Source organism: Colias philodice, chromosome 12 (assembly GCF_061535455.1).
Source record: "Colias philodice isolate Cphi_HAF_F1 chromosome 12, ilColPhil1 Martin Lab GWU primary, whole genome shotgun sequence".
In the NCBI taxonomy this organism is placed as follows: Eukaryota; Metazoa; Arthropoda; class Insecta; order Lepidoptera; family Pieridae; genus Colias; species Colias philodice.
The window spans coordinates 3,476,132-3,488,804 of NC_143097.1; the positions used below are offsets into that span (position 1 = coordinate 3,476,132).

At 33.2% G+C, this 12,673-nt stretch overlaps 1 protein-coding gene across 5 annotated transcripts in view; it reads left to right on the top strand.

Moving 5' to 3' along the window:
- Positions 1-12,673, top strand: part of LOC149483860 (uncharacterized) — a 167,890-nt gene that overhangs the window by 137,639 nt on the left and 17,578 nt on the right. For all 5 annotated transcript variants that reach the window (XM_089701316.1, XM_089701317.1, XM_089701318.1 and 2 more), the window contains one exon: positions 3,408-3,519. In XM_089701316.1, the coding sequence (XP_089557442.1) occupies positions 3,408-3,519 (112 nt within the window). The remainder of the gene's footprint in view (positions 1-3,407; positions 3,520-12,673) is intronic.

Genomic DNA, 12,673 nt, shown 5'->3' on the forward strand with positions numbered 1-12,673 from the left:
CGGTTCATTGAACTCTATATTCGATGAAGTTATTTCTATTGTCAGCTCCTTGTAGCCAGCTAGGTTTGAATAGTAGTATTGTATGGCAATTACGCTTATATGAATGGTGAGATCTCTATGATTAACGTATAGTCGTATACTTATACTTTACGTACGTAATTTGATTATGGTTTCAGGTTAGTTTTATAGTGATACTAGTGGTCCGCCCCAGCTTCGCCCGTGGTACATATTTCGCAATAAAAGGTAGCCTATGTCCTTTCTCGGGTGGCAAAATATCTTCATACCAAATTTTATGCAAATTGGTTCAGTAGTTTAGGCGTGATTAAGTAACAGACAGACAGACAGAGCTACTTTCGCATTTATAATATTAGTATGGATTTAAGTGAACTATTGTTTTATGAGTAATAAAGTCTTTAAACCTATATGCGCGTAAGATGTTATGGTATTTCGCTTTCTTATTAGTAGGTATTAAAGATAAAAAGCTTATAGAAGAATTACTAGAACATGATAAAGAATATCTTATTGGCATAATATAGCTAGTAGCTGATTTATTTTTTCTCCGAATACATGTATTGAATGACATAAAAGCGATATCGCCTCTGTAAGCTTATAAAGCTTTTTGTTGAGATAACTTTAAATCGGCTTATCTATAGGTTGGAATTTCAATGTAAAACTGATAAGGAAGCTTTTTTATCTATTTAAAATGTTGAATGACTTTATGGTGTCATAAAATAGACAATATAGACGCGTAATATTTGTAATAATAACTTTGTAACGTAATCATTCATAAGTAATAAGTAATAACACACAATAAGACATAAGATCCAATATGAATTTGAATAACTTACTAGTATGCAATGTGATAATTTACTACACAACCAGATAATCCAAATTCCAATTCGAATATGTAGTTAACACAAATATTCCAGTTAGCTTAAACTCAATGCATACAGTATATTATCTACCGTTGTATTTACGTATGAAGATTACCCGACTAATGAACTAATTAGTGAAGCATTATGGATAGAATATCGAACGGCACATTGTATATAATCTTATCGACGCTTATCAGTAGTGTTATTGTTCTATGAATTAGGCGATACGGCGCGAGTTGCGCATGCTAATGGTCTTGTATTATTGATGTGTCGATTTTGTTAAGACTCGGTTGACTTTTATGCGCTTGATATGAATTTTTTAATTAACCATGTTTAAAACTACGGGGTGAGTTTTTTAGTAAGATGTTAAGATACAGATTATAATATATTAAAGATAGAATTCGAATTAATGTGATCTTTTTGATTCTGCATCATTGCTGTTAACTTTTTTATAGTTATAGATAAGTATATTGATTACTTATTTTTACAAAACTTTACTTTGGTGATGAAAGTACCTAGAGAAAGTTTTTTTTTTATATTTTAAGCCTAATGCGAAGATGAGAATATAACAGAAGAAAGGCAACAATGGTTTAATATAAGTAGAAATGAAAAGCAATATATCTCTTATCTATAAGTAAATGTGTTCGCATATATTGCGATAAGCCGATTGAATAGTGCGTTTGAAGTAATCAATTGTAATACACGCGTAGCATGGAGCTTTGTCTGTTCAAATAGGTAATACTAAAAGCGGCTTAGCGTTATTTACTAGATACATATTTAAAGTGTGACTATCTAAAAGCCTTTATTTAAACGTAAACAAGTATGTAAATGTGTGCAAAGGAAACTAAATTATAATATGATACGAAAAAAACGATAATTTGTAGGCTTAACATGTTAAAATTTCAAATAAATATGCAAAGTCCCTCGTTTCTCAGACTACATCAAAAGGACTATGAAAAGTAAGGACTTTTCATAGTCCTTTTGATGTAGTCTGAGAAACCATTTTAATTTTATTTTTCAAACTTCTCTGACAGACATTTGGTATACAAAATAATTTTTATAAAAATGCTAAGAAAGCTGCGGTCTACTGTTATTTATTTTTTTTAAAGCCAGTTTTATTTTGGGAAAGGAAAACACTTACTTTATAAAGCGCAAATACGGCCTCATATGGAATACTGCTCCCATCTCTGGGCCGGCGCCCCACAATATCAACTCCTTCCACTCGATAGCGTGCAACGAAGAGCCGTCAGAGTTATCGGCAACCGGGCACTTACTGATCGGCTGGATTCACTTGCTTTACGACGAGACGTCGCATCTTTATGCGTATTCTATCGTCTGTACAATGGAGAGTGTTCTGACGAGTTGTTTGAACTGATACCTGCCGCAGAATTCCACCATCGTTCTGCCCGACACAAGGCAAAGTTTCATGCTCACCACTTAGATCTTTGGCGTACGAGTACAGTGCGTTTTTCTCGTAACTTTTTACCACGCACTACCAAATTATGGAATAGCCTCCCCGCAGCGACATTTCCTAATGTCTACAACTTGAGTGTCTTCAAGAAGAGAGTGCACCTCCATCTCAAAAAGTCGGCAACGCAACTACAGAAACTTGTGCAGTCATAAATTGTTGTCTAGATAACTTTATCTGTTGTAATGACAAGTTTACAATTCAGAAACTATAAGACTTTTATGGCTTCCAATGTTGTGCTTATGAATTACTCGTTGAGGCCTCTGTATATGCCGCTATAATATAAACTATGATGATAAATAGATTAACATTTCTGATAGAATAGACTGGCTTTGTGCTATGATTAGCACGCTAGTGTAGATTAGTGAAGGTCTTGGCTCGGTCTTCGTTGAAGACTGACTATTCAGAGAAGAATCTTAGCCTGTACTCGATACGTTATACATACTTGTGAGTTAAGGCATGCGATCAGTGAAACAAATGTGGCTACCATCTCGATATCCTGCAAAAGGACAGGACGTGTTCCTTTTAAAACATTTTTTCTTACAAAATAATTATTTTATCAATTCACAACATTTCACAAGAGTTGTTTTACAGAGATCAGAGAGCTATAATATATAAACTGTTATTATGAATTTAATAATTAATCAATTAGGTATTTTCAATAATTTACCATATTTACTAATCGTGGAATTATCTTATGTTGTTGGTTTACCCAGTAGGCAATTTATTAATTTTCAGTACCAATTATCCCTTTAAAGCAGGGAACTCAATAATAATAATAGAGTAAGATATCATTGTATTAATAGCATATCCATTTTGCCATATACAGAAGCACCTTATATATCATAAGTTAACAAGATAATATTTTTTGGCACATTCGAGTCACAATACTGTTATTCGTAACAAAGCGATTAAGAAATTTTATCTGCAAAATGTTTGCAAATAAGTTGTGTCTGTGTGTTGATACTTTTTTATCCTATTTACTTTGAATTCTCATTTCTCAATTTTTTGTAATTTTCTTTATAATATCGTATTTTTCTAAAACCTATGTTTCGTCCTTCCAGGCTAGCGGCGCTGCAAGCGGCTGGCGCGAACGACTGGCGCGCCCGCGTGTGCCGGCTCAGCCCGGAGCGAGACGACTCGAAGGCGATCGAGCGAGCCAAGAATAGGATCAATGTGAGTACGGTTTGTTTGTTTATTTTATGTTAAATTGTATTTATTTGAAAGAGATTGCTAAAAGCTCGATGGTGTAAGAGTTTTTCGTATGTTGGATGAAACGAAGGAAGGGTCTACAAAAAATGGGTGGTATGACTTTCTAACAAATATAGTTAAGATATAGGTACATATTTAAATTGTAGTGTACATTTATGGGGACAAAATAATTAATATTGATTTTAATTCAAATTCCTTTACTGCACCAAACGTAAATTTAATTTTCCTCCTAAGCCTCCGCAATGCAAAAAAGCAAACAGCTATTAAAAATTCAATTAAAAATTTTCCCCCAACAATTTTCGCAGAGAAACTATCGAAAAAAGTGTAGCCTGCGGTATATTTGAGTCGTGGTTTTTCCCAACTTTTTCAAACAAGCTCGTAAGTGCTATAAGCACCCTCGACGTAGCGCTGACCTTGCGCGTCTGAGCAAACCCTAGTTGTCTACCGAGGCGCTTGTATACATGTGTGCTGTGTTTATATAAAATTCTTCTAAGTTTGCGTACACAAACATGTGTATGTGTGCAATACGTACATGTGTGTGCAATACATGCATGTGTGTGTAATACATGCATATGTGTACTGTATATACACGTAAGATTCTTGTATGTGTTCAAGTGCCCTGTTTGTACGATAAGAAAAATCCTATTATCAGCCTATTGTTTTCACTCTTCAATAGTGCTTCAGTTTTGAGTGGTCCCTTGTTTTATAGAGGCGGTCTTAAGTCACGTATTGATGATGTAAATTACACCCTTATATATGTGCAATATGTAGTACATAATATAACATCTGTTACAAGATGTATTATAAAAGAGAACATATAGTTGGAAAATTTATAGTGACAAATTAAAACGATCAAATTTATTTGATTATGTGGTCAAATAAAATACCTACCAATACGTTTAAGAATCTTATATTTGTATCAACTAACAACCAATATTATTATTTCTTAAATAAATAATAAACATTCCATCCAATTAAATGTGTTATTGCTTAAATAAAATATATAGATCACAGTTTCATAGATCACAGTATATAAAATATATATATAATATACTAGCGTTCCGCCCCGGCTTCGCCCGTGGTACATATTTACGTTTTCTCTACATAAGAACCATCCTCGTACTTCAAGGAATATAATAAAAAAAGAATTATCGAAATCGGTTCAGCCGTTCTCGAGTTATGCGCTTACCAACACATTTTGCGATTCATTTTTATATATAAGAAAGAAGATTATGACCAGAATCAGAAACATTGTAGGTATTTAATTTCGTTTTCTGTTAGTTCGTTGGATATAATTGAATGTACATATTTATTTGAAAGAATAAAATTTAATTTTGGCTATACAATGTTTATTTCCACTTATGCCGTAATATTGCGAAGATTGAACGTGCGATTTCGTATAATAACCAATTTAATATTAAAATTACAAGGATGTAATAATGTAATATGAAGAGGAAATAAGAAACATGATAGTTATTAGTACCAAAATTTGAAAGGGTTTTTTTAATCATTCGAATAATTGTAGAACAGTCGCTTCCGGTTCCAATTTGCTTATGTATAAAAAATAAATTTTATAAGATGAGGAAGATCAATTGGGTTTAATGGAAAGGGAAAATTTAAAATAAATGTTGCAAATAAAGTACCTAGCATTAATGTGGGTATCAGAGTGTGTTTTAGATAAAGATTTAACTTAAAAATTACCTGTAAGCAATAACGTTAAATAAATTATTTAATGCTAAACTCTTCAATTTAAAAATATTCTATTTTCAGTTGAATAATATTAAACATATAAAAACAATGTTACCAGAGGTCACAATAAACATTATTGGCAACCTTAACTTTGCGATTATCGAATAAACGGCCCAACATGGGCCTTAAAATCAATAGTCGCTAAATAAGCTATAGTTCAAGGTCGTGCTAAGCTGTGATATCTCGAAACTGCTGAGATTGTAAGCACGCTATGCCGTCTCAATTCGTTCTAATCGATTGTTGTCTGGTGCCCAATTTTCCCTTGAATTTTTACCATGGCCTTTGACGTCCCGTGCCTGGTATAAGTTAAGATTGTGCAATACTAGCAAACTAGCAAATAAACTAATCGATTGTTTGATGCGCTTCTGATAATATGAAACCAATAATTATGAATAAGGTTATATCATGTGCTATGAGAATCGAATACTGGAAGCATTGGATATGCAACCAGGGACCTGTTTTCTTAGCCACATCAAATATCCTGCACACAGTATTATACTGTGGTCCTGCATCCCTTGTCTTCGTTTTAGAAGTACACAAATGATTAAAGTCAAACATATCATAGTTTTTACAATCATCATTTGGCTCAATATTACACGCTTTATATTAGCTTCACCTGTATGTTTGATTGTTTGTAACCGACTTCTTTGGGCGCGATTTTGACCCACTTTAAACGGCCAGATTTCGTTCAAACTTTGTAGATTTATTGAGGACCGATGACAATACACTAATTTGATAAAATTTTCTATTTTTTAGTTCGGATTTCTATAAAAAGCGTGTTTTTTAGTTTTTTTAAACTACCTATTGTTGCAACATCTAACCGTGTAGGAATAAAAACTTGGTCAATTTACAAAATTTATATTTTGACCAAGTTATTATGGATATTATAATAATGATCTGTTTTTTCTGCACATCATTTTGTATCTGAATTCATAGCGGATAAACGTATGCGTGTCACGTATTCCATGAAATTATTATAGCAACGTTTGTTTTATGTCGCTATGTAGTATGTAAAGCGACTAATGATGCGCCTGACATTTCCGTGTTGTGGTATTTTGTTAATTAGAGGCATGGGTCATAGCTTTGCAAATTGTTTGTACCGTTGTTTGTAATGATTAATTAATTGGGGTGAATTGTTGTTTTTTGACACGTCACGGTAGGGAGGAGCGAAAGGTGTGTGAGAATATGGGATCGTCTTAATTTGTATGAGCAATTAGATTTTGTGTGGAGCTTGTATTGTAGTACCCAAATGTATTAGCTGAGCTTATATCGTAGTAACTTATTGTAGAGCCATTTTAATAGGCAACATTTGACAGTTCAACAAAATTCAACAACGTAACCTAGTAACCACGACATAGAATAACATGATATTTCGTTTTGTTAGAACTGCACATTTGTTTAACTTTTTTCAATTACGATTACATATTTATAATAATAATGACCGATAGAAGTAATTTTAGGACTTGATTTTACTGATAAACCATTCTAAACATAATGAACAATTTCTGATTTAAAGAACTGACGTCGCTACAATTTTGTGTCAATAAACCTTTTTTCTTTTTAAATACCAGAGACGTTACTCTAAAAATCGAAATCTGACATCTAGAATCGAATGCATTGATTACTTGGGAATAAAAATTATCATAAATTATTGACATGTGTTTCAAGTTCGATTGACAAATGTTTCAAGTCCGTATCGATTAATTCACTTTAATCGATGTTTTTAAGCAGGTTACCACCCTATGAAGATAAAATTGATAGACGTCAAATGTTGCCTATTAAATTGGCTCTACTATAACTGAACTGATTTTAAGGCCTTCTGTAAGACACCTATTTAATACCTACTATAGTAGGTATTGTGCACAACACAGTAGCTGTAAAATTGAAATACTTTGAGCACAAAGATTTTCCTTTCACATTGTAATTAATTGGCATCCATCAAATGAGTGTCAATATGCACAAGGGCACCGGATCAAACAACGCACGATAAATTGAATTCCGTTAGGCGACATCACTGTAACATTGCACAGAAACGACCTTCTTTGTTAGCCTGTCTTCGCTAATTAAATCCGGCTTTAAGCCATAATAACCCTTAGCCTTTAACCTTTAGTTATATATTGGCTTGCTTGCTCGAGACCGTCGTTAACCTGAATTATCCCTTTGTTCTAGTTTGTCACTCAACCCGTCATTGGTGTTTAGGGCCGGAAATTGATTGGTGTTGTTTGTTTCCTTAAATAATGCGAGAAATAAGGGGTGACGAAATGTGTTCAACTTCCATTGGAATCAACGGCAAATTACAAAGCTCTACCGTATAATTGATTTATTCCACAAAAAATATAACACAATTATTAATAATGACCATAAGCGCAGAAGAACAAATTTTAAAGTATGTATAGGTTTTTAAAAAATTGTGTTAGGCTTTAATAAACTTGGCACTGACCTATGATACAATATTTTTCGTGAAATGATAGAGCAGACTTAATGTTAATAGGTTACGTTTCGTTTCACCCACAAGTATAGTCGTTATAAAGTTCGCGATGCTTATCAAAGTAGCAGTACAATGGAACAGCAGATGTTATATCCTCTTTATTATGGGAAGTTAAAACTGTTTTTATTACAACGCCATCTAACGGGAACGCGCGGAACTGCTTAACATCCAGTTTAGTATTGCTATACTAGCGTTCTCTATCGGCTGTATTTTTCTGTTATTGATCTTTGTTTTTTATGTATGTAGTATGCATTGCATTAACACCTAAGTAACTCAATTTATTTATTCTCTTGTGCATATTATCGTAAATACGGTAAAATATGTATTGCACACTATGGTTTGTCATTCGTGGAAGAATGTTAGTTATAAAAATGCATTATCGCAATAATATCTCAGTACACTACCTAAACTTAGTTGTAGTTGTCTTTTCTTTTGAAATACAAACAAAACGATTCATGTGTTAAAACTTAAAAGCATTTATTTCTCAGCATTTTAGGATTTCCACTAAACTGATACAGCTAAGTATAGTAGGTACGTCGATTTATGCATATTGAAATAAATTGAATGAATGTATGGTTAGTATACCGTCTTTTCTAGACCCATAGTAAGTCAAAGTAATAGTGGCAGAATATTTATCGAATGTTGCTTTCCTTACCTTCTTAGATAGTCTAGCGCTAAAATAGCACCACGATGTTAATAGGCTGCGTGTGGCGCTTCTAAGTTCTAATCTAGTCCAATATTATAAAGAAGTTTAAGAATGAACGAGTTATAGCACATTCAACGGGGTCTTTGTTGAATACGACATTTGCTATAGTACTTATATATCTGCATATATTTAAAGCTCAGCACTTAATATGTACTATACATTGTATGTCTATGCGTCACGAAGCACGACTCCGCCGACTGGTTTGCGCGAGGTGAACTCGCACGGTATGCGTTTTATGTTTATTTTTATTGGAAACATTTACCATAAACACGTTGAACCCTCTATCTTATGTAATGGTTTGAACAATGCTCGGTATTGGAATTTTTGTTTGAGGAAATATGCGTTCTTGGAAGATTAATATGTGCAAGAGGTTTCCTTGATTCCATTATATTAATATACAATACACACATTAAACATTAATATAATGTAAGTGATCAGTGCGTTTAAATATTGTAAATTTATAACGTACCTTATGCTGGGACATATTGAGGATTGGAATTTTTAATAAAAATCTACAAAATAGATAGAAATAGGTGATGTGCGTGCCTAAACGCTAAAATATAACATAACACATACGATATACAAGTAGTTTCGCTGTACTTTACCACAAGTGCTTAGAAATAGGATACAGTATGAAAAATCTAGAAGCATAAATGTTTGATGTATGATGCATTCTTCTACATAGTAGTAGCATAATAATCAGACGTCTGGTATGTGTCAATTTCCCAAAATACATCAGAGTCGCGAATGTTATGAAAACAACACATAATGCAGAGTTAAATACACGATCGTGTTTTCAGTGGTTTATTTTGTATATGAATACTCAACTTATCACGCATATGGGTTTTGCCTGACTCGAGTTTTGAGTGTATATAGGCTTCAATACTGTGTTAAAGATACAAAAAACTTAAGATGGACGAAGGAAAGATGGCATACGATATTTCAAATGTATTAAAGGAACATATTGTTATTATGTTATTTGCAAATACAAATATATTTCGTTCAACAAAAATGTATAAGATAATTTTCACTCCCTTCAAAACTTCCTGACTGATAAATTTTACAACAATCGAAATTATCTTTATCTATTGATAATTTGATAAGAGAAAAATAAGAGAATATAGGTAATATAGTATTTTACATCAAACTATAAAAATCTGTAGTACCTACTCATTATTTATTTGTTAGAAATACTACGTTACGTAATTAGCGATTGAATTTGCATACCTTTTTCGATACCAATATTGCATTTTGCACCTAATTAACAGCGTGAAAATTTTAACTAACTCGGTTGCGAACGGTAAATATTTACAGAATTGCTCATTTTAAAGGAATTACAGTTATTTTGACGTAGGTACTCTTTTCAGAAATATGAGAAACGAAAATTATTTCAGGGGAATTCATAAACTGTTTAGAATTCTAGGACTTTGCCAACTCTACGTTTCGGCGATGTTGAGAGTAATTATAAATTTGGACCAATGCAGAGTTATTTCAAACACGACTTGACGAAATGTGAAAAAATATAAGAAACATTCTGGTTCGAAAAATAGGTCAACTTAAGTGAATTTAAATTGAAGTCATTTTGTTTGAAAACGCGACTGGAGCTCTCGTAATTTGTATAAAAGATACTTATGATGCTTGAGCTGGTTCTCTTTCTTGAAATTTTAATCTTATTTTCAATTGAAATTAACATGAAATACATTCTAGATTCACTAATTATCCTCATATTATTTAATCGAAGAAATGCTGTCAATTGCCATACAAGGAACGATGTAAAAATAAATGTGCATTTACTAGTCAGACTTTACTACCAAAAAATGAATAATCACTTAATTCAAATTTTATTAAAGTCCGTTATAATATAGTAACACATGTCCGCAATAATTATTCACCACAAGGTAAATATTTGCGTACACGTAATAAAGGTGATCTTGAAGATAAATTATTGTATATTATTGTATAGAATGTGCTCGCTCTTTTGTTGAATGTGAACTTGATATTGAACATTACGCTTGGAATTTGAATGCGAACTAAAGAAGTTTGTCGAATTATTTTCACCATTTAATTAAGTTTCCAGTTTATTCTTCGTATTCGCTACTTATGGGCGCACGAGTTAATTAAAATAACTCCTTCAAAAATTGAAATGAATTAATTCATTTGCGCGATCGATCAATTTTGCACCATATAAGGATATATTTACTTACGGCTCGATTCGTTTCCGAGAATATGTTTAATTTAATTACTCATGTTTCAATTTACTGTTGCACGGTTAATTAAATAGCTACACAGAAGCGGTGTGCTTAACCCGCAGCCGAAGGGGGCAGACAATCTGGCACCGGTCGGTGGTCAAACTCCAGTCAGTTGTTTTGACGGCATCGCGGTGCGCGCGCGCAGGCCTAAGCTTGGCGAATTTTATACGTGAATTTCGCTTTCACCCTACCATACCGAAACTAAATAGAGAAGTGCGCGGTAATCACACGGCTCGATTTATTTTTAACCGGTGAAATTATAACTCACATGATATAATTGGTACCCATTCGACTCTCTTTTGTTCGCTTTTTCGATTTTGGTCTAACAAAGTTTGGTATGTTTTATACAGAGTACTTCGGGCCATAAAGTAGATTTTGTTAAGAATGTATTATGGTCGTGGATACACGCCTTATCGCTGTTTTATCTAGCAACAATATCGTCGCTATCTGCTGTTAATAAATTGCCAAGGTTTATTTATAGTAGTAAAAGATAATCTAAACTGCAGTTTCGCTCCCTAATGGTCGAGTGTAATACTTTCCCCTGTTTCATCCTTATTATAAGTTTCTAATTATATCAAACGATTAAAATCGAGGACGTTAGTTTCTAATGTACCTTGATTGGTATTCAGGACACGATTACCTATTCCATATAGAGTCGAGGATAACGAGACTGTTTTTACATTTTTACTGTTAAAGTAATTAATAACTCCTTGCATAATTATATCTCTAGCAACAAAGTTGCTCGTTGCACATTGAAATCAATTTTCATTGATATTGAAATGGTTATTGTATCGCAATATCATACTTTTATTAGTGTTTATTTATTTGCCATTGAACGTGATTGTTGTTGATCCTGAGGTCACAGTACCGCTTCAATTCATCTAAGATATTCTATCACTCCGTAATAGGTTACAGGTATTTATTCCAATTTTGGAAGTGAACTTTTTACGCTAGGGATTATGAAACGTGCTTTAAAATCTGAAATATTTAGGTTGGAGCTTAATTGGCTTAAGTCCTTTTTTATACGCGACGTGTATGGCGGGACAGGTTGGCATATTAGGAGCTTTATAGTTGCTACTTATATTTTGACTTACAAACATTTTGAACAATGCGTTTGAGGAAAATAATTTAGACCTTTACCTTCATTGCTATGAGTACAAAAGCAAGTAAAGGCAAATTACGCCCGTAACTTATCTTTAAATGAAGTCCTAGCATCCTTTTGAATAATAAATCACGTACGTGTCATGTACAAGTTATTTTCCTTATAATATATGAACCCATCAATAAATTGTCGGGTATAAAAATGTCAATAAACCATTGTTATTGTTAGGTGTGGTATCATTTTACTCAAGGTTACACAGATGGACAACTGGTTCGTTCGGCACACCTACATCACAGTCTTCTCGTTCTATACGATGCGTCATATTATGTGTAGCGATATGTTTACCAACGTTGTAGGGACCTGCGTCTGACTCACATTTATCTGCTGCCAGATATCCTCTCGAGTCTCGATCAGTCAGTGTGTGTGCGTCAGACTGTCAACTTGTTTAATGCCTTCATTTCCGTATACTGATATTTCATACGCCGTTTCCCGCGTCTTGCCATGTTAACGTTGCCGCCTTTTATATTACTTACAGTTATTTTAACGAAGGACACTACGAATTGAAATAATTAATAAAGTTCTTGAGAGAATGCAACGTTTTCAGAAACTTTTAAAGTGTTTATTGCACTAATATTTTTCTAGTCAGTGATGTGATAAATAAACAAAAATGTTTTACGGAGCCGTAATTGTTTTTGGCGCTTTCCTTTTCCTGGTCTGGAGATTTGTGTTTACGAAGAAACAACAGGCCTCATTAAAAGTCCAAGATGACAATAGCATTGAATGCGTTAATAAAAAGGACATAAAAGAAAATGAGACGTCTCAAA